At 42.4% G+C, this 25,295-nt stretch overlaps 1 protein-coding gene across 4 annotated transcripts; it reads right to left on the bottom strand.

Annotated features, from left to right (window-relative positions):
- Positions 1-2,223: 2,223 nt before the first annotated feature.
- On the bottom strand, positions 2,224-25,247 carry MED26 (mediator complex subunit 26). Of its 4 annotated transcripts, none has more exons than XM_085313643.1 (3): positions 24,999-25,247; positions 6,550-6,624; positions 2,224-4,934 (listed from the first exon to the last, which is right to left on the bottom strand). In XM_085313643.1, the coding sequence occupies exons 2-3, from the start codon at positions 6,613-6,615 to the stop codon at positions 3,243-3,245; spliced, it is 1,758 nt and encodes a 585-aa protein (XP_085169769.1). In that variant the 5' UTR covers positions 6,616-6,624; positions 24,999-25,247; the 3' UTR covers positions 2,224-3,242. The 4 variants fall into 4 exon arrangements, with proteins under 4 accessions (XP_085169769.1, XP_085169771.1, XP_085169770.1 ...); XM_085313645.1 differs by lacking the exon at positions 24,999-25,247 and adding an exon at positions 10,100-10,244; XM_085313644.1 differs by lacking the exon at positions 24,999-25,247 and adding an exon at positions 6,977-7,826.
- Positions 25,248-25,295: the final 48 nt, after the last annotated feature.

The raw sequence follows: 25,295 nt of genomic DNA, 5'->3' as shown, positions 1-25,295 counted from the left end.
TTTAATCCGGAGCCCTCAGCAAACGCCGCTTTGAGCGTTCCTCCCCCTTAGCCTAGCGCAGCCCGGGGCGGGGGTGGGGTGGGGGTCGGGTGAGAGGATGGGTTAAAACAACCCGTTAGACACAAGGCCCGGGAGAACGGGGGTTAACACACGCACCCGGGCTGTTTCCTGAGCCGGTCTCGGAGCCCAAGCAGCCCGTTAGAGAGCAGGCCATAAGGCAGCGCTGCTGCTGGAGGCAGCCTCCAGGCACCAAACCCTCACGTACTCACAGCGACGGTTGCTCCCGGCCTTTGAAACTAGCTCAGGAAACACGCAGTGCTAGGTATATTAAAAGACRGATGAGTACCTGGCAAGGAGGAGAGGGCTCTACTGCCTATTTCTTCCATGCGCTCCTTCAAAAGGCATTTCTATGTCGTGTTAATGCGCCTATGAAAAGTAGGAGCTTCAGCTAACAGCAATTCCCCAGAGATTCACAGATGAGCCATTTCATGTCATTCATTGAAAAGAGATGCCAGTATATTAAGATCTTAGGATTAGAATAGCAAATTTGGTAAGGCAGTTAGGAAAATCAAGTAGAGAAACTGAGTTCATGCAAAAATGAGTAACACAGCAGATACACACGTGCACCAGGTAAACTTCATTTGAACTTGTTTACAAAATTGACAAAAAAATCACCTTGTAAACTTATTCACATTTGTTGGAGCTCACAGAACTGGTTATACTAGCATGCTGAAATAAAGATTGTCAAGCCTTGTCTCACCGTGGATTACATCCAAGTGAGTTGACCCTTACAGCAGAAACAAACTAGGTAGGTAACAAGATTTAAAGCTTGCATTCTGAATGAATTTTTCCTAGTAATTTTGTACTATTAGGCAAAGGGCTGTGCCCAGTACTCAACACTCCCTCAGCAAAGTGAGCATCAGCATGGTCAGTTTGCTGCTAAGTGCTATATGGTAACTTGAAACCAGTGATGAACTCTGGGCACTTCCTCCCTCAGTACAGCCCTGATGGACCATGACTGTCCACGTAAGCAGTGGAGAAAAGGACGGTGAATATATTGGATGGAATGCAAGACCTGAAATTTGCCCTGCATTCAAAGGCCTCAAGAGCACAGATTCTGCTCTTAAGTGAAGACCATTCAGGAAAAATGGGAGAAGGAGCAACAGGGTTGCAGGGTTGGACATGGGCAAGAGAGTCCCTTAATACACAGTATTGTTACATAAACAAAAAAATCAAGCATTGCCATTTTTTTTAGCCCTCTACCATCAAATCTACCTTCCTGAACTGCAAGATACTGACTTTCCCCATCTCTAAAACACACTCCTTGACCTATCAACTGCAGAAGGATAAAATGGAAGTAAACTGAAAATATACTTGGAAACATTTTTTGGTAACCACTTTCTGGTTATGAAATTTCAATCTAAGACCTCAGAATTCAGAAACAGAAGCAAACAGACATCAGTAAGATTTCTGGAACACCCAGACATTTCAGTACCAGTCAAATCACAAAATCAGTATGTTTGAACAGGAATGACTTAAAATAAACCATACCTTAACACCTGTATTCCATAGAATGAACCAGCCTAATGTATACCAGGTAAGGAACACCCTTCTTAAATCACGGTTTGATATTTAAGAGCTTGACTCTGCTCTCAAAGGCAGCAGAGCTTTTGCCAAGGCTCTCCATAGAAGCAAGATCAGCCCAAATGGATTAACAGAGTTAACATCACTAAAACTAGCAATATTTTTGGTATTTTGTCTGCTCTCCCTTACCCCTGGCAGAAGCCCACTACTGGAGACTGTAGAAGACAACTTGTCCGAAATATTAAAGCAAGTATAGTTAATAGAAATTCTTAGCCTTTTATACTGAATCAGGCCACTTTGAGATGCTTAACAATTAGGAGTAATATATTACAAAATTAGAGATGAGAAAAGATGAACTATGATCTTTGAGGTACATTAACAGTAATTGGGTTATCAGTCTCCAAACCCTGGATGCAACCAGAGTTTAAAAAAAGAACAAAAAMCACATGCGACTGAATACCACCAACATATTTGGAAGACATCTTGTACACCCCTAACAGCCAGCTGCTCTAGAGAGTGTCAGATGGGATTCAGCTTCTCCACACTGCTCCAGTGGGTTCTCAGTGCCGATGATCGCTTTGTCTGAACTGACCAAACTTTTAAAAATAAATCAGTTAAGTATAAATAATTCACAAACTGTTTTGTGCAAATTTTTTTTTATTTCCACATTTATATCACAATGTGTCCACTTAAAGGACCAAATAGCAAAGTTGCTCCCTTCTGCATCCCAAGAACACAGAAGTCTAGTTACTGTACATTCACTAAGGCTCTTTGTTTTTGCAAATTGCGTTTATGATGGATATCCATAAGGCAAACAATATCTAAAGGAATGGTAACAAGTATATTTCCAGCATACAAACAGGCTTCCTTTTTCCCTCTCACAGTACAATTACAAACTTGTAGCACCCTCATTACGTTTAGATTCTAGAAAAGGTGATTTTTTTTTTCCTAGAAGATTGCAGGAAGGGAAAAGGAGGAAAAATATTTGGCTGGTGGTGGTGGGATCAAAAATATCTTTAAACATCTAGTTTTTGCAGCATTTCTCAGAGACTGGATTTAAACTGAAACCAGACTAAAATATGTGGATGCCTATGGAATGTTGAGCTGAAGCTGGTTTCCCAGCCTGCAGTGCAACACCTGCTGTTTAAAACCCAATCTCCGTACCACATGACTTTAAAAACGCAATCATGTTCGAAGATGTGATACAAATAAAACTACAGTTTTTGCACATTGTCTCTCGAATATCTCACTGCCAAATAAAAACCCAAATCAAGTCAAATAAATAGATGCATATTTTGTTAAGGTAACTTTCACAATTTTCTCTGTACCTGCCTGTAGTAAGATTCCGGCATTCAGAAAGTGCTGGAAATCATCTTCACTTCTTGGGGACTAACACTTTTTTATAGCTGGCTCGCTATAGAGTTTTGAACTCAATTTATCAACCTTCGTATGCCTTCCCTTGCAATTGTTAGTAAACTGGTAGCAGCATTTCACAAAAGGAGAATTTAAAGGAAAGAGCTGTAAATAACCAGCTCCCTCACACCCTCTGCTTGTTGGGCCTGTTTGTCCAGGACAGGAGGCTTTCTCCATGTTTAAGTGGCATAGYGTCTGCCGTTTTTGCTAACTGCCGATGTAAAAGCATTTTAGCAAAACTGTACTCAGTCTAGGCAGACGTAAGGCAGGATGTTCAATCTACCATCATCCCCGTGTGGATCTAAAGATATGCACTGTGTCCAATCATACCAGTTACCCTGTGTATCATAACAACCGTTCACGCCTGGCCAGTTATGTTCACGTATTCTGTTGAGATCATCACTTGTGACCTCTCTCGTGACCCCAGGCAAGTCTGTAGGTTTGCTGTTAGGAGCTAGAACATGAGTCTTTCTAGCCTCTTTTCTAGTGCTTTCCTCCTGCTTTAAATATTCAGACATGAAGTAGTGAGCTCCTGGAGTCTGTACTCCTGATGAAGACAGCAAGCTACTCTGTCTGTTTAAATATGACTGAATTATTTCATTTCTGGATAATTCTTTCCAGTTCGTTTGTTCAAAAGGGCTTTGCAGGTTGGGTTTTTGCTCCTGCTTTTCCGTTTCTGTCCTGTGCTGTTCTGCAAGTGCAGGAATTTCTACCTGCAAAGGATCTTTCTGTGTTAAAGGTTTTATCTGTCCTGTCATGGGATCAAAAGTAAGTTTTCTCTCTTTTAATCTCACAGGTTTCACACCCCCTTCTGTGACGTGCCCATCCAAGTTGACTGTGTAGTCTCTAGGTCGGTACCTTTTCTTCTTTTTACTATCTGAACCTGAAGCAGCATCATCACTGTCCATTTTTGAAGTGTCCTGTGAAAAGCCAGTGTGTGGCGTGAGAGATTCCCCAGAAYGGGAGCTGGTTTTGCAGCTGGGAGATGTGTGCTGTTGAAGTGTCCCTGCGGTATGCCTGTGCTGGCTTTCAGAAGGTACCTGCTCCTGCCAGTGCTGAGACACCTCAGTTACTGATTGCTGAGAGAACTCCAGTCTTTTTGCTGGCATTGGAGGTGTTGATGGTTGCATCAAGGACGGTGGTGGTGATGGCACCTGTGCAGTATCTAACAACTGAGACCTTTGAGATGGACTAGGCATTGAATCCTTTGGTGAGTACGTAGTATGCTGCCGAGCAAAAGTATCATGCCTAACGTTTCTAGGGCTAAACGAGGAACAGCGAGGACTCTTAGGTTGGTGCGGTCCTGTGGTTTCTTCTGATTTATCATGCTGCTGAAGCACTGCAGTCTTTAATAACGAGGAAGTGCTTGAAGGTTTTACAAGTCCTGGAGAACTGGTGTGAGGTTTTACAGCATTTACTGGGATCTTACTGTGTTTGTCATTTTCACTGAGTTCTGTCCTGCTGCTTTCAGGCCCTGCATGTAGGTTTACATCTACAGGACTAGGAAAATTTTCAGGACTACCTCCAATTCCATTCGTTGGAGGGGGTGAAGAGTTTTGTAATACTTCATGACTAGCTTTGGAGACTTTTGGGGCAGGAGGGCCCTGATGCCCATCCCTATGTTCACCTTTCCTTTTCCGATTTCCCAATTTCTCTGTTTTAGGAGAGTTTAGTTTCTGTATATCATTCCTGCTTTTCAATTCACTGATTGGCTTTGATACAGCCATGGTAGAAAGCGGTGCTTCTGGTTTGCAGTTGTGGGCACCACCATTTGCTGATCCAGGTGGATTCGGCAACCCTCTTGGCACTGGCTCATTCTGGGTTACAGGTTCTATCAACTTTTGCCAATTCCGCAACAATTTCTTGGCACGTTTGGCAAGTTCCTCATTGGATGTCTTCTTCCTCACCTCATTGATAAGCCTCCCAAGCCTCGTTTCCTGTAAAGAAATARAAGTTGTTTTACAAACATTTATCATTCTAAACAAAGTTCTGACTTCAATTTTGAGAAAAGAAAATACACTTTTTAATGCTTGCCCTAATAAATATCTAGTATAAAACAATAAAGAGATAGGAGCTAAATTAATCTTTTTATAAAGAATTAGTCCAGTTGGTCCAATGCTCTGCAACACAACACGAAACCTACTGTAGGTTTTGAGTCATCCTTGTCTTTGTTCCCTGACTAAAGTATCAGAACCATTAACTGTGAAAGGCATCAGAAAGAAATTCTTTTAATCAGCAAGAATCTTGAAAAATAAAGGTGTAAACTCAGATTTGAGGGGAATGTGCCACACTCAAGGCAGAAAAGCATGTTCACCACAGTGAGACCTGCAGAAAGAGGCACTTGAGAATCTTCGCCTGTTACAGTAACACGTTAACAAATTTTGATTTCACAAATCTGACTGGTCAACGCATGATTTATGCYCCTTCTTCCTCCACCTCCTCTACCTCACTCCCTAGTATCTCAAAAGAAGATGAAAGATCAATTTAAACAAGCATTCCTAGGATGTCCTAACATAATTCTATAAGCACAAGAAGTGTTTGATTGTTTCCGAAGCACACTCGAAAAAAAACGTTCCACAAGTCAGGTTAATTAAGAGTAGTACTTCAAAGGAAGACATGGACTGGACTGAGAAAGATGTGACACACATGCTGAAATACAGCTGGAGCTGATAAACAACCTACACAGGTTTCAGCTTCTCCAATCAGAAAAAAAATAGATCTTAGTATTGCGCCTGGCRTTTACAGAATTGCCCAGTCCGCAAAAGCAATGCACTTCCGAACTATCCGAGTCCATTCTGAATGCAAAGGTAAACTGCTGGCACAAAACGCTGCTTTCTCTGAATCGCAAGAGTTGTTTTGGGATTCATTACATCTCCCAAGCAGCACAGAGAATGCTTAGCTGTATCTGCAGCTGCATCACTCAGATCCTACATCTGATCACATTTCACAATACTAAGGATTACTTGCAGGTTACAAAAAGCTGTAAATAAAGCAAGTTACACCAATAATTTCAATATACAGACTAGAAACGTTTTTATACTTTCAGGCATAAAAACTTCTTTGGGCTCTGTGTTTGAGTGGCCAATAATGCCACAATTGCTATCCCACTTGATACTTCAATACACCTAATCTCGTGAACTAGATCAGGCACTGTAATATGCTTAATTGAGTCTAAGAGTAGTTTTATGGACACAGAGTAACTATATTCCTCCTATTTCAGATTCTTTATTCCTTGGTCATCAAGGTGCTAAGGCAACAACCAGTCTTCAGCCAGCAGAGTGMTGTTGCTGAATGCACCAAAATTAATCAGTAGCAAGTAATGATTAATTTACTGCCTTTTAAAAACAAACTGGCCTACCCAGAATACTGATCTAAATCCAGAAAGAATCACTATGTACACTGAACATCAGAGAAAGCATGAGGGATGAAATACTACCTTAATTGTGAATTGCAATTAACATATTGTTTCAAGAAAAGCACTCATGGAAATCAGATAGGCAGAAAAGTCTTTTATACCTCTAAAAAAGAAGTGATGCTTAGAGAGCAACATACCTCAAGTGCCTCTTTGGTAATAGGATATTTCTCCAGGCTGGAGATCACTTCCAGCACTGCCACCATGTTATGGATCTGCAACAAGGAAGACAAAGTCACTTCATATTTCATGCACAGGTCTTAGTTACCAAGTAATTTAAGGCCTTCCCCTTCATAATTGCTGAAGCATTAATCCCAAAATTGCTATCACACTGTCTGGCTTTAGGGAGCTGACTGCTCAAAGAATAGGGACAAGGACACTTTACTGACCTAGTTGGAAGCCAAAGGAGCTGTAACAGACATGCTCTTATATAAAATTAAATAAATTATCAGCACTAAAACCAACATAACATACACCAGAAAAGTTGAGACCCCTAGGTAAGGTATTAGTTAATTGTTCAACAGCCTAACTGGAAACAGAGGTGCCAAACAGAGCCGGAAGAGTTACCAGTTAAATCAGAAGTCTCACATCCACTCTTTTGTGCACTACTATCGATTTATACAAGTTTCTGTTCCACAATTTTGTTCAAGATAGTGGTGCTTCCTGTAGCTGCATCAGGAAAGAGTCTAAAAACTTAGGTATAAGCTACCCCCCAAGTTTAAAACTAGACACGAAACAAACAACGCCCAGTAGGTGTCCTCAGACTATCATTCAGCATCAGAGGAACGAAGCTCGGGATACAACCCTGGCTCCTGAACAGCCACCTCCACAACGCACGCAGCGTTCATCCCGGAGTTATATTCCCCGATATGTTAAGATGGTGAGGAGTGGCCTCACAAATTCACAGTATATTACAATAGTGTGCAACAGAAGCCAGATTTTCAGATGTGCTTCACTGCAACTTTTCCTTATACAGAAATAAATTCCACGCAGAAACAGTCGCCCACAATCTGTAGATGTTTAACATGAGTGTGATTTTAACAGTTCTAATGAGAAAATTCAGGCTACACATAAATCCACAGTTCCACTAGCTGGTATTAAGAGCATTGAAAACTAGAATTTCTAATTCACCTTTGTAGATAGATTTCAAAGCCAATGCAAAGGAAAATTTGAATCACTGAGTCTCATTTAGTGCTTAATTACATTTGTGACTGGACGTGGACTCCATCCGAGAAAAGTCTTTCCACGAGAACCTCTGCAGGGATCCCCCRTTACGCTAACTTGGATAAGGAGTACCATCAGGCAAGCCCTCACACACACTGCTGCAACACCGTTCATTCAGTGCAAGTTTCTTAGAAACAGCTTTTTAAAGTCTATTCTACCTCTCTATTAAGCAACAACAGGGAAATTGGGAGCAAAATTCGTTTTTTTTTTTTTTTGTTCTTCAGATAACTCCATGCATACAAAATGCTTTCCTTCAATCACAGTAGCACTGCTTAAGGTTGAAGATACTTGCATAAAGCTGTCAGCAATGAAGCATTTCACTAGCTTGAGAGTTACTTTTATTAAAAAGTCATGTATAGAGTTTGAGTGATTATAATTCTTACAAGACATAAAACATTCAAAGATGACTTTGTCAAGACTTTCTTCACTAAACTACAGTGCCTCTGCAGATATTTAAAGCTTTACCATCTAGACAGGTCTGACAAAGCTCTGCTTAAGCTTTAACACATCAAGTATTTTTTGCACACTTTTGTGTTTAATATTTCACTTGAGTACATTGATGTTTCTTCACGCTTTTATCCCTGCACTGCCCTCAGTGCCCAGGATGGACGGTTTAGTCTCTCCCAGCTTAAGCAACACACAACACTAGTTTTGTCAAAGTTTCTAGAACTGGAGCATTTAGAATAGCTAATGCTCAGTTCTGGGAGTTTCCAGACAAAGATTTCTAGACCTGCAAAACACAGATACTTGCCCCTCTCASTACATTATTTTAGGTTATGAATTATTTGGGTGTAAAAAGGCTCTGTGYATCGCACACACCAAGAATTGGTATAATTATTTTTTCAGTTACTGGTAATCCCCGAAAGTTCATTATCTAAGYGACAAACTGATAGTAAAAAGAAAAAAAAATCATTAGTCCATCAAAAGGTCAAGATGGGGAATGTGATATGCTCATACATACACACACCTACAGAAAGATGAATTTGGCCAGGGAATTTCCAGTAACAGCTCTGCTTTTGTTTTAAAATACCCAAATATGCACATACAGATGCCCCTAGAATGCTAAATCACCATTTAACACCAGATACCAGGTCTGTTCCAAGGCCGAGGGACTTCTTTTATTCCCTCCTTTAAGGGAGGCCTGATACCAGTTAAGACAGTGAAGCCAGCCTTAGCTGCCGAGTTTGTGTTGAACACAACTTCTGGTAGGCCAAARACACCCATTTCAGACTCTTCACACATTTGTAACCGATTGAAAACATGCTGCTGCACTGAAGTAATTGCTGCTGCAAGGAGCACGAACGCTCACAGCAGAGATCAATGTCAAGCGGCTTCTCTCTTCTCTCCTTTGAGCTTCATGGAAGTGTGGTYCTTTTAAAAAGAAGGACCAGGCAAGTTCAACAACCTCTCCACGCTTCTCCAGTAGTTTTGTATGGTTACCTTGGAATTCTTCACCCAAATTGGCATAAAGATAAGTTTACCATAAAAATGATATTTGCCTATTTCAAAATAATAAAGACTGTGAAAGGAAATAAAAACAAGATGACCCCTCCAAAACACCTCAGAGAGAATCTCTGCAACACAGACATCTCTTCAGAAGATCCCTATCTTTACCTTAAACCATCTGTTACTGGCTTAATAAAATTCATGTATTATCACATAATTGACATGAGACTGAAGTTATAAAACCTGCCAGGACATAATCCTACTTTGAGCAGCAGTRGCAATGATCATTTATTGATGCAAATTGCTAGTCAAAATGCTTATGAGCTACATACGCTAGATTGGCAAAATAAAGCACCATAGGACGAGGGAGTTTGTGCAAGATTACAACTGCGTAACAACTCAGCGTCTCAGAAACTAAAGCAGTGTGTAAGTTCCTATGTACCCTTATCCACTTACATTGTCAGCCCYCATCCCGTAAAACAAAACCTTCTCCATAGGGCAATCCCAGGACCTCATATTCAGGACCTCACAGAAGACAGATAAGATCAATTTGTACTGCATTTCAAATTACCCTGTGCTATTCCCATGTTTTGAAGATTGACTGGCACAGAGGCTACTTCACTCCAAAGTTTACTGGAGAACATCTGCTCTGAGTCATCTGCAATAATCCTTTCCAGCCAACCCTAATGACGGTCACAGAAAACARATCTTATTTATTCCATGCAAGTCTCCTTAAGTCATTTAGCCATACTCTGGAGTTTACTACTTGGTATCTCTTCCAAGTTAAGCAGTAGATGTTTTTACTACAGTTTTAGTACAGACAAAAGCATGGGTTTCTGAACTCTGTGGAAAAGATCAAACAGCTTAATTTCTTCTTTTTAATTGCCACTTTAATCCTATTTTAACTTTTATAAATCAATAGCAATTCAGTAACTACCTTCAGGGTAAGTGTTACACAGCAGCTTGAAAGGATAAGAAGTTTGTTCAGATCAGGAACTTTAAGCTACAGTAACTCCCTACCTAGAGGGCTGACCGGGCTATCGGGGAGCGTCCCATCCCCTGGGAGGACAATTTACGYCACCTCTGCGCACCAGCCACCGCTCCCCTTCCCCTCCTGCAGGTGCAACTGCTCCCTGCTGCCCCCTGTTCTACAGCCCCTCTCCCAAGGAGGATGCGAACTACGCGCCCAAGTTCGTGCGTGAGCTGGTACCACCGCTGCCAAGCGCGGGAAGGGCCAGGGCAGCCAACAGGCAGGGCCGCGTGTTACGTCGAACCGGCACCCTAACACGACCGTGTGGTTTGTGCTCAGCGGCGGATGAGGAGCCGCTCTCTCATCCAACGAGCAGTCAGACCTAAACCAGAAAGCGAACGTCAACGTAACGGCTCCGCTCTCGTCCCCAGACGCGAGACGACACAGCCCTGCGGCTGCTCTCACTCCACTGCTGTCTAAGAAGTAAGYGTTACGGAAACATCCGACCAAAGTCATTTGAGTAAAGCAGAAATCACGTGCTTGTGTTAAAAACCCCCAGGTTTTATAGGGATATTTGCCAAAGGCTTTTGCATAATTATACCCAGTAGATGACCAACCAAAGCTGAGTATCAAAGACAACGTTGCTTACAGACAGAGCTTACAGGCTGGGGGCAGGAGAAAGGGTATTTCCTCATGGTACGACTTTGCATTTAGGAGAAAACCTGAGAACTAGGTACACCATTAAAAAAAAAAAATCTGCAGTAAAGCTGCTAACACAGACTCTCATCCCACTGGATTTCTTTCTAGAAAGGTATAGAAATATAACTTAACAGGAAACTGGTGGTTCCTCTTTTAAATTACTTACAATAAGCCCAAATAGCAGCAATAAAAGGCATCTTTGGAAACTACATCATCATCCATATGGATCACCTTAATATTTTAGAAGGTTCTAAAAGGTAGTTAAACTTGACCTAGCCCTCAAAGCCCTGAAACTTTCCCAAAACAAAATGTAATGCTACTATCCTCCCAAAATCACAAGCTGCAATATCAGTACTCTGACTCCATCATAAGTGGTTTGAAACAGACTACAGAGATGCATCAGATTCTAACTTTGAGAGACTATGTTTCTCATCCAATTTCAGCTTCTTTCTTCAGAATATACCCTACCAACTAAACACTTTGCTAGTCTCAAAGCATTTTCCCCATCTGTAGTACCAAAGCAATTTTATAAAAGCGAGCAAAGTAGTGGACCTACTGATCTTTCTACCTCTGCTACAAATGTGAATCCAGATCTCTATTCCCAAGCTGRTGATTTCTGTTAGCAATTAATATAAGAAATACAGCATGGTCTATCCAGAAAATCCCTAGGGCATCTATACCATTTTTACTGTCTTCCAACCGTCATTCCCCCCCTCTCCCAGGACAGTATCATTTTGTTGGTTAGTTATAAAATCTGCTGTGCATCTATGGTCAYGTATATTCTTCAGTAGAAAAGGATAACTTACAATAAAGTCCTGAGGTCACGGTCAATATTGTTGAAATGGTCAAGAAGGCAGAAATGATCCTAGTGGAAGCATGCAGAGTGATCACTTAGGTCTACAAACACTGATTTCTGCCGCAGATTGGTCTTTTTGATCAGCATCAGATCTTGCCCACAACAGTGCACTTATATTGAAACAACAACAAYAAAACCCTACTTCATTGCATAATAATCTGAAACATGGAATAAGACAGAAGAAAAGTTGCTATTCATAATAGGTTTTATTTAAATGCTGTAATGGAAACAGAGTAGCACGGTGTTTATTTAACACTCCACATAGGAAGCACTAGATAGCAGGTATTAACAATACAAACTGTGTGCCGTAAACTAGAATGCTATTTATTCAAAGATATAGAATCAAACAGGTGAGAACSCACTGCAATTTAGATCAGCTCCCTYGCAACTTATCTAYTAAGAGTTTCCCCTACCCTCAATGTTACAYGATGTTGTCTAAAGATATGGTGTAAGAGATACCATTCACAGAAATTAAAGGCCAAAAAGATGGCCATGCACTACTTTGATCATAATTATTGAAAATATTTGAGAGTCAGTTTCCTAAATGGGGTTCAAATATTCACCAGTATACAAAAAATTTCTTTAAAGGTGRAGGCCAGTTTTCTAGTGATCAGTATTTAAACATGATAGGATCAGTGGTCTTCATATATTTGGCTTAAAGTCATCCACTGATAGCATCTTCTATGACAGCAGAGTTCATTGGGAATCTATGCTCTGAAATCGGTGCTGCAAGACAACAGCTAGAAGAAACACTTCTTGGCTACCATGAATAGTCACAAAAGTGGCTAGGCAGACCCCCACCTTTGGGTTTAAAGCTTCTGAGTCTAACTTAAACAGTCGGAACAGTCTGAACAGATTTTACTTGTACATACGCTTTATTCAGTGGTAAGGTAACGTTACCCAGTCCCGGTAMGATACCTTCCCACAGACACTTTACAAAGTCAAGACTATCAAGCAGGGAGTGAAGTCAGATTCCAACAAAACACTACATTGCAAAGACATTAGCCAACCTGAAATACCTCCCTGGAGTGAGACGATAGTTTAGCCCTCTTACCTTTCGGCAGTATGTATGCACCTCAGTACGGTAATAGAGACCAGAAAAGCCAAGAGACCAAGAGGAATTTGCCAGCAGAGAACAGCTGACTGTGGCAGCTACAAACAGCCTGCAGAGAAGAACCCACGGCAGTTGGTAAATAYGCCATCAACACTTAAGCTCTGCTGTGTGCACAACTCTGGAACCTACTCAGGAGACTCCTAACTCTGGCAGAGCTCCTCAAGGTTGGCCTTGATGCAGGAAGAACAAACATCTGCAGGGCAGAGGAAACTACCTAGCAAAAAAATTATTCACTCATGGAGTCATTTAGTAAATCCAGATATACAAAGCCAAGATGCATACCCAGAACATAATCAGTTCACAGAACAGCAGTGGTACATGAGGAAACATCTCCCTGCTCTACACAAACTTCTTCAAGCCAATGAGAAAGTATACAACAGTATAATACTTTTTGCCATTCATATTCATTAGTCAATAATCAGAAGACCCCCTTGTTACCATGGGCAGGAATACTTGCTTATCAACCTCACTATTCATCATGTAGTCTCTATATAATATCACATAGTACTCTAGTGCCTACTCCTCACCAGAACAGGAAACTGAACAAAACCTTTTTTGGAGGAAAAAGTAGTCTTTTGTACAATTAAAAAATGCACCAATTAAACAACTTTCATTTGGAAGAGAAGTGAAAAGTCAAAATACAGTCAAAAACAGGTTAAAAAAAGGTAAGTGGACAGTCTTCGTGCAGACCTCTGATACTGAGAGGTGTCAGGAGCATGTGAAAAAGCATGGAAAAGCAAAAACTTGATCATTTTAATAATCTGATCACTGCAAAGGTTAGGACTATGAAAGTTATACAGGTTCTAAGAGACCTAAAGATGATAGCAATCCAAAGACTGGAAGCACAAAAAGTCAAAGAACCACAGCTAATTTTCCATAGTGCAGTGTCAGCTTAAATAATTACTCCCCTCCCTCCTTGGGCATTTTTTCTACCTTCTCTTCCCATAATTTAGCCCGCAGACCAAATTAAGTATCAGATTAAATAAATGCCAGAGTCAGTGAAGGAAAAACAATGGAACAGTCTCTCATCTCCAGCCAGTCGTGGGTGAGAGGAAGAAAGTATCTTTGCTGCTGCTAAAATGGTGGGGGGGAACAGAAAAGCCACTGAGCAGCAAGAAACCAGTACTGCCTCCAGCAACTCGTACTGCAGCAGCCTGTAGCATATCCCCTCCTCTCCCCTACAAGCTTAAACATAAACAAAGCAAGGAATCAGATCCAGTCCTCGAGCAGCCAAGTGGATCATCTAAGATCAAGCCACTACAAAAAGGTGGCACAACTGTTTGAAAGCTATACAGATCGGTTACATGAAACACCATTAAGCTGGAAAGACATGTGTGGCACAAATTCAAGTCAAGCAAACAGAGTTAAAAAAAAAAAAGTCGGTATTGCAGACCATTAAAGCCAGTCAGCTGGTGTGATGGCAGACCAGAACACTCTCAGAATGGTATCTACCACAGCATACTACAAGCAAGGTATGTTAGCCCTGTTCTTCACTCAACGCCATACTGATAAGAAATGGTATAGAAATCAAATTCAGCTGGAATTTCATGTTCATTGTGAGGCGCCACAGTTCAAGAAGAATGTATACAAAGAAGAGTTCAGAGGAGAGCAGTGATAAGAGGTTTTCAAAACATGGTTAATAAGAAAAGGTTCAAGTGCTCAGCTCATACACTATTTGGGGGGCGGGAGGGGGAAAGAAGGTCAGATATGGAGGAGACAAAGCTCAGAATAAGCCTTCCTGTGCAGTTCCTGTGCCTTACATAGTTATAATAAAGAAAACGGTGATCAAATGCTTTCATGCTCATTGGCCTAATTTGCAACAAGAGAGATACTGATTACATTTTAGGAATAACTAGAGAGGCAGTGATGTGCTGAAATAAGCTCTCAAACAGTTTCTATAATGACTCTAGAGGTTTAAGAACAGATCAGACACATCTGGAAGGAGTTGTTTGATGTACACGATGCTGCTTCAGTGAAGGCRATGGACCATGTAGCTTCATGAAGTCCCTTCCAGTCATACATTCCTCTGATTCACATCTGTGGAATAGATGCTAAACATCAAGTATTAGAAACATGTTGAAACAGCCAGTCTCGTTTCTATTTAATCTAACCAAGAGCTGATTCAAAATATTTCATTCTATCTTCTCAGATATACATATAGGCCATTACACAAAACAGCTTGTCTTATAMAGGCCTTCAGACAAAGCTCATCAAAATATAGTTCATAATAATCTGTGGAGGAGATTTGTTTCTAGCAGCTCAGAAGAGAAATGTAACAGCACAGGAGGGTTTATTAGGTGTTGACTGAAAAGTAACTAATTTGCAAGAAGGCTGTAGAGAGCAATTCTGGTGATCAGAAATTTCAAAGCCATAAACAATTCCCCCACAGTTATCTGGAAATTAAAGACTAAACTTTCCTTAATTGCAAATTGATCTGCAACAAGCTTATTCTCAATTTCACTGCAAGTTTGGCATTATAACATGCATTACAACATTCCACCCTAGAAAACAGTTTAAATCAGTTCTTCAGCCAATCTAGCAGGCTGTTGGAGAAGTCTTGGTGGAGATAAGTTTCCAGACCACAACAGCAACCTGCACTGTAGGAGCCCTCCAACCTGCAGCTTACTCCTACGCCTTGGTCCTCTGGAGGACAACCACCCACTGCCACCACCGGCCTGTGGCATGCCCTGCCTCTACTCCTCAGGGCAGTGCCCTGATTGAAAGCAACCTCCAGAAGAGATGTCCAAGTCTGTYACAGCCTTCTCAGGTTGTTCATGACCACTCTACCTCTGTATGCTTAATATCATCATTGCAACCACCTCAGGGTTACCACCATCCATCCCCACACCCAAGCACATTTCAAAAATGGCATGGGCTTGCCAAAACAAAGCAGATGACTTAATGAAACAAGAACAAACATGGAAACACTTGGTTTGATCCAACCCTATAAATCCTTTGCCTCCTGAAGTAACTTCCACAGATCACAGTAAGAGCAGCTACAAGTGTATTTAATAGTGTTAAACAATCTAGCATGGAAGAGTCTGGGTCTGATAAGCCAAGTGTTGAGCTGCTCAGCCAAAAATCATGGAATAATGCAAGGTGCCCTCTGCTGCTCGTATGTGCAACAATTGCTACAGCTATGTCAGCGCAATAAACACCACTTGGGCTTGTGTGTTAGTGTGCTGTTCTCCCAATCACTACACTGATCCTAGGGACATCTACTAAAGATACATTCTTACTTCGTTACATATGTGAGAGCCAATTCTCCTCTTCCTGCAAAGTAGCTAACTAGATGAATGGAGATAAGTCAGTATTTCTCATAATCTATTAACTGGCATCTAAACTAYTCCTTAAGTACGTGAACAGCTATCAAATTTGGTTTCTCCCTGAAAGCAGCCACRGGGACAACTGATTCTACTTCAACAAGAGAGAAACAAGAGTTTGTTGATTATTCAGGCTGATACAGAAAGTGTCTTCCTCAAAACACACTCCTTTTTAGTTCATAATGATCTCAGTGCTTTCTACAGTACGGAGAGATCCACTCATTCAGCAAGGACACTACACTTTGACTGCAGTTGTTCAGGGAAAYTAGCTACCACTGGTCTCCGCCAGCAGAGCCAGGGGCTCCCAGCACAGCACCCCTCGACTCCACCTGAACTCRCTGTCATCACCTACCTGTGTTACCGTAAGGGCAAAGTCGGACACTGAACCAGACCGTGAGGATGACCCGTAAAGAGAGCAACTGGACAGCATCATACTGCAGTCACCTGCTTAATCTTAATGAACCCTCGAAAGCCCTGCTGACATCACTCTGATATATGATTTTTACACTTAGAAATAAAGACATTCACTATTACCATAGCAGGGTACTTTAGATGTAGCAGGCCAACTTTCTTCAAAGTACCAAAGAAGCTTCTGAACAGATTCCTTAAATGATAAAGTAGGCTAAAGTAAGAGCCTGCAGAATACGCTGCACTGTGGAACGTATTAAACTATCAGATAGAAGTGATACATGCTTGCATGACTGCTCATGAGAATTTAAGGATGGTGCGTTTGGTCACAAAAATCTGAGGAAAAGCAGTCTTACAAATTGAGAAGGTTTTAAATATCAAGTTTGAAGAGAAATAACTCATTGTATCCTTTCAACTGCAATTACTAATATAGAAGTTATCGGCGTATTTATAGAGAGAAGTTTCATGGATATGCCAAAAACAAGATGCAATCTCTTATCGAGCAATCCTTCTCCTAGTATTACTGCTCACTAAGTTCTAAACAAAACGCTGTTGCCCATCACCCACTTCCAAAAACCTCCCTTCTCCGAGGACAGTGCAAGTCCATGAAAGACTATAACCTGTAGGAGGARAGAGACCTGAAGAAGCGCCCTGATAGTCCGGGAATGGTCAGTCATTCCATCCAGGGGCCCAAGCATTAACAGCTACTTAGGAACAATATGAGTTTTCTCCCCTTAGCAGGAGAAAATCATTCCCTGGAGGACTGTAAACACACAACCGTTCATCGCAGAGCCTGCGAGCCGGCAGGCTACCTGACTTTAAGATCGGGCTTCACTGCAGAGCCCATCACCCAGTGGGCTCCTAAAAGCACAAAAGAACTCAGAACTCCTATCACCATTTTATTTATATTTAAACACTCAACACTTAGGAAGCTGGAATTTGATTTTCACAAGGCAAGTTTAATTATTTCTAATTCCTGTAACCTACTATCAGTCAGCTTCATGATTTCCTCTTAAGAAAGCCCCACTGAAGCCCAAGTCCTTTTGAAACCCTGCCTTAAAACACTCCAGTAAAGATACAGCACAAAGTCAAAAAAAAAAAAAAAAAAAAAAAAAAAAAAAAAAAAAAAAGAAAAAGAAACAAAAACCAGTAACTCAGGACGATGCACAAACTCTTGCACACAGGAGGGGAATCTGAATTTTCATGATACAGTTAGACTCTTGATGCTGTGCTTACTCTGTAACTCAGTAACACATCACGTAGGCATCTCACTTTTTCAAATACATTTGAAACATAGATTCCAATCATTTCCTCTTTTATTCTCTTCTCCTTCTTTTCCATCTCATCATGCTCCACCATTTAATAGTTAACTGTACTTTCCTCAGGGATATACTAYGATATTAAGGTTATGTATTTTTCTGGAACATTCTGAACTGTAATTTATATTCAAATTTATACAAACGCCATGTTCCCACCCCACTAGACTCACCCAGCACAAGGAGTGTTATACACTGCGCATACTACACCGCTCTGCTTAAGTGATGACTCAAGTTACAGAAACATATCACCGGTTGTAGTTGCACAGGAAGTTTGCCCGTTGAAGACTGGTTGTGAACGTGTGTTACCATCCTGGGGAAAACCCATGCTCCTACCTTAAGAGGTTCCACACAGTTGTTTTTTTTTTTTTTTTTTTTTTTTAAATCAAGTTAGACCTACAACATAATGATGACGCACTGCAAAATGATTCTGCATGAAAACTATATGCTCCATAGAAGTACTGGCTGTCACTCTTAGACAAAACTTCCACCTCTGCACAATCATCTTCACAGTACAAAGTTTCAAAATAGACCCAGCTGACTGCTGAATACTACAGAGACTTGGGCAGAGGGTTCCTCTCCTCCCCAACAGCTAAATTAGAAAGCCACTTCCATAAAGTGGCTTCAGTTCAATAAAACAGAACTAATTACATTTTAATTTGTSACTCCTCAGTAGAGATTTCTACCACCTACTGTCTGGACACACGGAAAATTGTATACTTTGATATTAACAATTGCACTTAAGCRTGCACAGCTGCCCTGTGGAAGCCATGCCCCAGAAAACACTGACACATTGTTAAGTTTAGCAGATTACACCTCAAATTAAAGCAATTTGCTAGCACTTAAATATTGTTCCAAATGCTGAGAGCATGAATTACCTGCAGAAAGAATAATTTAACTTATAATATTGAATAAACAAACCTACACATTAAACTGAATGCAATGTACTTACCTGTAACTTAAATATTTCTTTAAAGACAAGTGCATAACTTGGGCCACATCTCACCATGTGTTATACAGACCAAAAAAAAAGTATATTCTAAGTTATCAACAAGCACAAAATGGGTGAGACGGGATAGCATAAAGCGTTATCAGCTACAACAGATGTGTCTTAAAAAAAAATAAAAAAAAGCTTACCTTCATTTTTAATTCCAAATCTAATATACCAGAATAGCTATGCTCTTAGCGTTTCTGAATTAATACCAAATTACCCTAGCAGGCAAAATCAATTCCTCCTTTCCCCATCCTGCAGCTTACTACAGTCCCTGAGAAACAAAAGTCYGTGCAACAAGTGCAGCAGCTCCTTGGAGAGGCTGGAGAAGGATCTCCCCTCTCAGGATCTGGGGGGGAAAGAGAAGAAAAARCCTTCAGCTGCCCTCAGACTGCTTTGATCGGGAGCCAAAGTAAGAGCACTGTTGTGTCTTCCGTCCGTACCAGAAGCCCTGAGCACCAACCCCCAGGTCACCCCCTCCGAAGGGGGCTGGCCCCCGCCTCGGCGCACAGCCGCAACGACAGCCCGGCGAGAAGCCAGAGCCGCCGCGCCGGACCCAGGCTCCCTCGGCGGCGGGCCCCCCTACGCCGTAACKCTTCCGAACGGGGGCTCTCCTCCCTCGGCAGTCACCCACAGCAAGCGTTTCCCGCAGCCTGCGAGGCTGCAGCTCCCCGGCAGCACAAGGTCATCGGGCTGCGGCGGGCAGAGCCGCGTCCCCCCGCCCCGGGGCCCGCTGCCGCGCGGGGGCAAGCGCGGAGCGCCGCCGCGGCCCGGCCCCGGCTCCGTCGGCGCATCCCTCCTGGGAGGACGCGCGTCTCGCACAGCAGCTGTTTTTTCCCCTACTGTGTTTCATGAGGATGGTTACTCTCCCCACAAGAAGTCGGTCTGTCCGTTCAGTAAACTGTCTCGGGGTTARGTCAAGGAAAGCGTATCACAGTAGTTATTTCCCTTTCCTCCAGCCATCCCCTGGGTATTCACAGCTCATTTCTCTCCGAGGGCCCGCGCTCCGGCGCGTGCGGACGGGCACTTGTTGCCACGCGYTGTTCTTAGCTCGCAGGAGCAGAAGGCAGCCGGGTTCGGAGGCCCTAAGAGCCATTTGGACCGAGGCACATTCAATCCCTTAGCGAAACAACCTGATAAACCGCGGGGTGCCAGCGACCGGCGGGYGCCGCTCGACAGCGGTCTGAGCTCGGGCCGCCGCTTCCCCGCTTGCCAGAACGGCCACTTCCCCGAGGCTGCCGCCAGCCGGGCCAGGGAGCAGCTCCGCTCCGCTCCCGGGGCTGGCCCAGCGCCGCGGCGGGGGCACGAACGCGCGGCTGGAGGTGGGGAAGCGAGCRGGACCGCGGCAGCTGTGGCTCCCCTGGCACCCTCAGCTGGTCCAAGCGTGCACGTTTAAGTCAAGTCTATTCAATTTTTGATTATTCGGAGCATTATCCGCACAGCCTCTTTCAATTTCGCAGCTGGCTCATCAGTTACCGGTCAGGAACGTCCTCCCGGGTGTCCGGAAAGGGAAGTTCCCCCGCGTCTCCCCCGGGCAGCGTGCAGGGCAGCTCCGTCACTACGTCACGACAACAGCACAGGGTACAAATCCGGGCGCCTCTGCACCTCACGCACCTCGCAGCGACAATACAGACTCAGCAGCTGGAACTGTCACTCCAGAAGGCATCCACTCACCTCAAAAAAAACAGGGGTGGTTAACTTCTACAGGTAACACTTAGTTTCTTCCATGAGCTCCCAAGTCAACCCGCTAAGGTAGCAGGAAATCAGGAGGAAGCAAAGAAACAAGACGTTTTCACGCCCCCAATCTATTCAAGCACTTCAGCACCCATTCCTGCAGCCACGCCTGTGCTGTACTACTCASGATCCACCAGAAAGCCTATCAGGTAATTCATCTAGACTGAAAACTACCTGGAAAAAACACACGGGTTTTTCTTTAAGGCCAGATCAATTCCCCAATTCAGCTCACCACATGACCCTGCAAACTGTTGCACTGCACACGTAAAAGGGGTGTGCGTAGCAGGAATAAGCAGTGGGTGTTATTTAAGTTACCACTGCTGCTGAAACACACACTCAAATTACAGCTTAAGAGCAAATGACTGYTGTCATCATTGCTGCAACCTGTAAAGTTTCAAGGAATTAACAACAGAAAGGCAATTTGGTATTTCCATCGCTCTCACCCCCCCACCCAAACTTCCCGCTACTTTTGTTGYGCTTACTTTTCGTCTCAGAAGCCCCAGTTACAAACTTTGTAATAAGTCTTTCTGTTGCAAGGAGCAGCATGCAATCATGAAAGTTTTTAAACTCAAAAAAACTCTCAAAAAGGTAATAGGCTGTATTATCGCCAATAACATATTGTTTAGGACCATCTAGGCAACTGATCAGAAATGGCACCAATTCAGACTACTTAAACACAGTATCTATGCAAGTATCACAGGCACCTTTGCAATAAATATACTGCCAGGAAGCCAAAAACCAGAAGTTTACAAGCTGTTTTGAGAAGAAGTGAACAGGAAAGCTCCAGGGCAAGCTCAAACTGATCCAGCTGTTGAAAATATAGAGCATCAAAATCCAATCATATTCATTTAAGATCATTTGAACTTACAAACTAAATACAGTTGGACCTAATACAGCAGGCAGGAAATCTCTCTGGAACCTGGGACTGGTGTGCTAATGCCACTTCAAACTCCAGGCTCATGAGAAGGCTGCAGCCACCTGTACGGAGTAACACACACACGAAACGCTACAGGTTGCCTCGATACAAAAAACGTGATTGGAAATCACTATCCGAAACAAGACTAGGTACAATAAGGAAATAAATAGAAATCCTAAGAGGTACAACAGGCTCCAGCCTCCTTGCACACTGCAGCTTCCTCAAAACTGATAAGCTTATTAGTCCTTGCAGAAAAGGATAAAGCTAAAGCAAAAAAGCCATGCCTACTCTACTTTCGCCCACACATACAACTTCCCTGCATCTAAAGAAATTACCAAGACCCTCCTGAAGTGAAATACTGTGATCCTTCACTCCTAACATTTATATCATTACAGCAGTGTCTATAGCACCTTTTTTCTGGAACACTGCCTTTTTTAAAAAAAACCTCAATTCTAGAAAGCAAATCTATCACTAATGATAGGTTTTTGCTCCTAGGACTTTGATACAGGAATCAATACAGAAAAAAAAGAGTCATGGAAGCATCTTTCACTGCACAACTCACACATCAACCAGAAGATCACCCCACGACAAYATATTGCTTAGCTTATTAAATCACATGGACCAATTTATTATTAATAAAACTCAGATCCTGGACTTTTCTTGAAGGACTGAGCAACAAGGTTAATTGAGATACTGCATGAATGGCAGTCTGATTTTCAACCAACTCAATCCACATAGCAAACAAATAATGAGTTGCTACTTACAAATCAAAGCTAGATTTGCAYGAGTGAGAGAGGTATTAGTGGCAAATAACTAGATTATTGTCTAATATTTTAAATAAGGAAAAGATTGTTACATATTCAAGACAAGGATTCATTTAATTGCAAGCACAATTCTAATAACCAGTTAGAAATGACATGCTTTCCCACAGAGAAAAAAAGTAACAAATCTCATTATTCCTAACATCAGGTAATAAATTCCCTGAAGAGTACAAAGAATGATTTAACAAGGCAAAGGTGCTGCTTGGTGGAAGAGGTGGCTTCTCAGCACACTAAACCCAAAGGGAAAGAGTTGTTTCTGCCAGAACCAAGGAATCTCTTCCCTATGAGCTCACGCAGCTGCTACAATAAGGTGTCAGACACACTTCTCCAGCTATTGTTTCTACTCAGTTCTTCCAGGAAGAGGATTTTCCATCACCGTGTCTGATAACACTAAACCTCGTATTTTCCTTCAACGTGAGCCTTGGTACATTGTCACCAACCTACAAGATCTGGAAGGAAGTTGATACAGATACTGACTGTTTAAGTAGTGTAGCAGTAGTAGTAGTTTGCCCTTATTCCCCCCCCCCCCCCCCCCCCCCACGTCCCAGGAGGAAAAGGCTGAATAGAGGAATACATAATACCAGATATCTTGAGGGCCCTCCAAGATGATATAGTATTTTAGCAGGTTATTTCTTAAAAGTGTCCTTTGAAATAAAAGTCATACATGTACCTTCTAAACTAAGTGTGCTAAATGCATCTGTACAACTAAAACATTGTTCCTGTTTCAGCGGGRCTTAATGCAGTGGTTAAAACAAGATGAACAGTTGGTGCAGAAGATGATTTCTGATAAGCAAGCAGGTACCAAGAACCCAGAGAAAAGATTATTTTGAACAACTAAATTCAACGCAGGTAGGGCAACTTTCTGTTTCTTTCTTTCCTTCCCTTTCTCTTTCTCTTTTTTTTTTTTTTTGTTTTAAAGCAGGACTTCAGAGTTGCTCAAGCTTTGTATATACTTCAAAGACCTTTACAGTCACATTGGGAAGTCCACAGAAGAGAAACAGTTTGTATTAGAGAACACATCAGTGAAGCGGAAATTCAAATCATCCCAAATCAAAACACTATGGAGAACCTCTCCCTCTCCTCACCCACACAAAACTGGATTGGCCTTCTGCACGCTTGACAGTATCAGGGCAGCTTTCACCCTCACTCCTCTCCAGAAACACACACGTACACACAACAACAGTTATATTGGAAAAGCCTGAATGAAATCCAGGCCTCAAAGCTTGACTTTCTTGGTGAACAAGGAAGCCAATCACAATAATGAATACTGTAAGTTTGAATGCAATCACTTCTTCTAGCACAAGATTCTAAAAGGCCAGAAGAAAGTAGCCACAATTTTCTGTGAGCACTAACAGTGCTGAGGCTCATAGCTGCATTAACTTCTTACCATAGGAAAAGATCATCAGAACAGTTTATTGTACTTTCACATTGGCACTCAAGTCAGCCTTAAATCAGAATTTACTTTTTAAAGTGTTTAGAAATTAAGCTTTTATTTCCCTTCGTGAAAATGGCAAGACTGATAGTTTTATCTATTGTTTACCATGTATTCTGCAGGCTTCAGAGAAAAAGAACTCTAAGTTCACACCGACTAACCTCAACTACACCACCCCTGCTCTCGTTTGAAGAAAAGGTTAAAATGGAAGACGGCCCCCTGCCTACAGGCATTTCTAAACAATAGACAGATTTTTCTACCACTAATTATTGCCCTGGATAAGTATCAAGTATGTAGAATTATAACATAATATACATTACTCTTTAAGCATATGTGGCTACTGACCTGTCAGAAACTCAGCAGAGCTGCTGGTTGATGCTCTACTTTCCTTTGTGCACACTTGCCTATAGTTATTTCTGACCCCTATCATAACAACCAAGCTGGAAGAACTCTTAAATGTATTGGAAAATACAGCATTATTTAATGTTAATGGATGGGGAAAGGAAAAAGTGTCCATCATGAAATATATCTCCTGGGTACTTCCTGCCATACAGCCACAGAGTTTTAGAAAGTAACACCAGAAGTAGGATAAACAGTGTGGCCATCAGTTTTAAAGTTAAAAGAAACCACAGATTTCTTAAGAGTTTTATTTAACTAGGTAGTCAGTCAGTCTAATGTAAAGCGAAAAATTTGCAGCCATAAAAAGTGAACTCGGACCAAACAAAATTCATGAAGCRTACTGACATTTCACCCAGAACTGCGCTAAAGTACTGCAAACTTGAATAACTTTGACATTTAAAAGCCCACAATTACCATTATAATTCATGATTCTTACTAGAACAGGTAATACTCCAGCTCCTGACAAATGTACATCACAGTAGATTACCCAAGAAGTTACAAGGTCAGGGTGATTTCTCTTCCGTTTTCACGTCACATACAGGCTGCTCTAGAATGCTTCCGAATTGCAAGAACTTTATTATCTACTTCAAGACTGCAACATGCATTTAACGTGGAATATGCTTATTAAGAGGAAAGAGGTGTGACTTTAATAGAGCCAAAACACTGTTGTATATATCCAGCCTCCTGGAGCTGGCGCTCAGCATGATGCCCCCGTGCCTGCCCCCAGGACAAGCCGCAGACGGTCAAGCCAAACCCACCTTCGCATCCTGCTGCAGCGACTTTTTGGCTAACATATAAAAATCTGACAGATCGCAGACTCCGCAGTTCCCTCACAGAAACAAACGCCTAAGCGGAGAACTGCTTTAACACGCCCCAAAAAACCTTAAAAGGATTAAGTAACACTTCAGATAACCACAACTTATACGCTGAACCCACTTACAGGTGAAACATACGCCGACTTCTGCGCTCACGCTACATCCCGGAGCGAGCGGATAAGCTCATTAGCGCTGTGCGGAGAAGGATAAAGGCGAGGACCGAGCCTGGCCTGCGCCGCAGCGGCTCCGGAGCCCCCGAAGCACCGTCCGACGCCTCCAGGCGCCCCGGTAAGGCCGACCGGGGGCAGCCCCGAGCCCGAGGAACAGGTGGGCGCCGCGGCAGGTCCCGGCGAGCGGCGGCGGGAGCCGGCCCAGAGCCCCCTGCAGGCCGCGCCCGAGCCGCGGCCTGGCGTCGGGAGGCA

The sequence above is a fragment of the Rhea americana genome, unplaced genomic scaffold (genome assembly GCF_003343005.1).
Source record: "Rhea americana isolate MKP2758 unplaced genomic scaffold, rheAme1 scaffold_390, whole genome shotgun sequence".
Classification (NCBI taxonomy): domain Eukaryota; kingdom Metazoa; phylum Chordata; class Aves; order Rheiformes; family Rheidae; genus Rhea; species Rhea americana.
The sequence above is the reverse complement of the archived record's forward strand: the minus strand, read 5'-3'. Positions and strand labels throughout refer to the sequence as shown.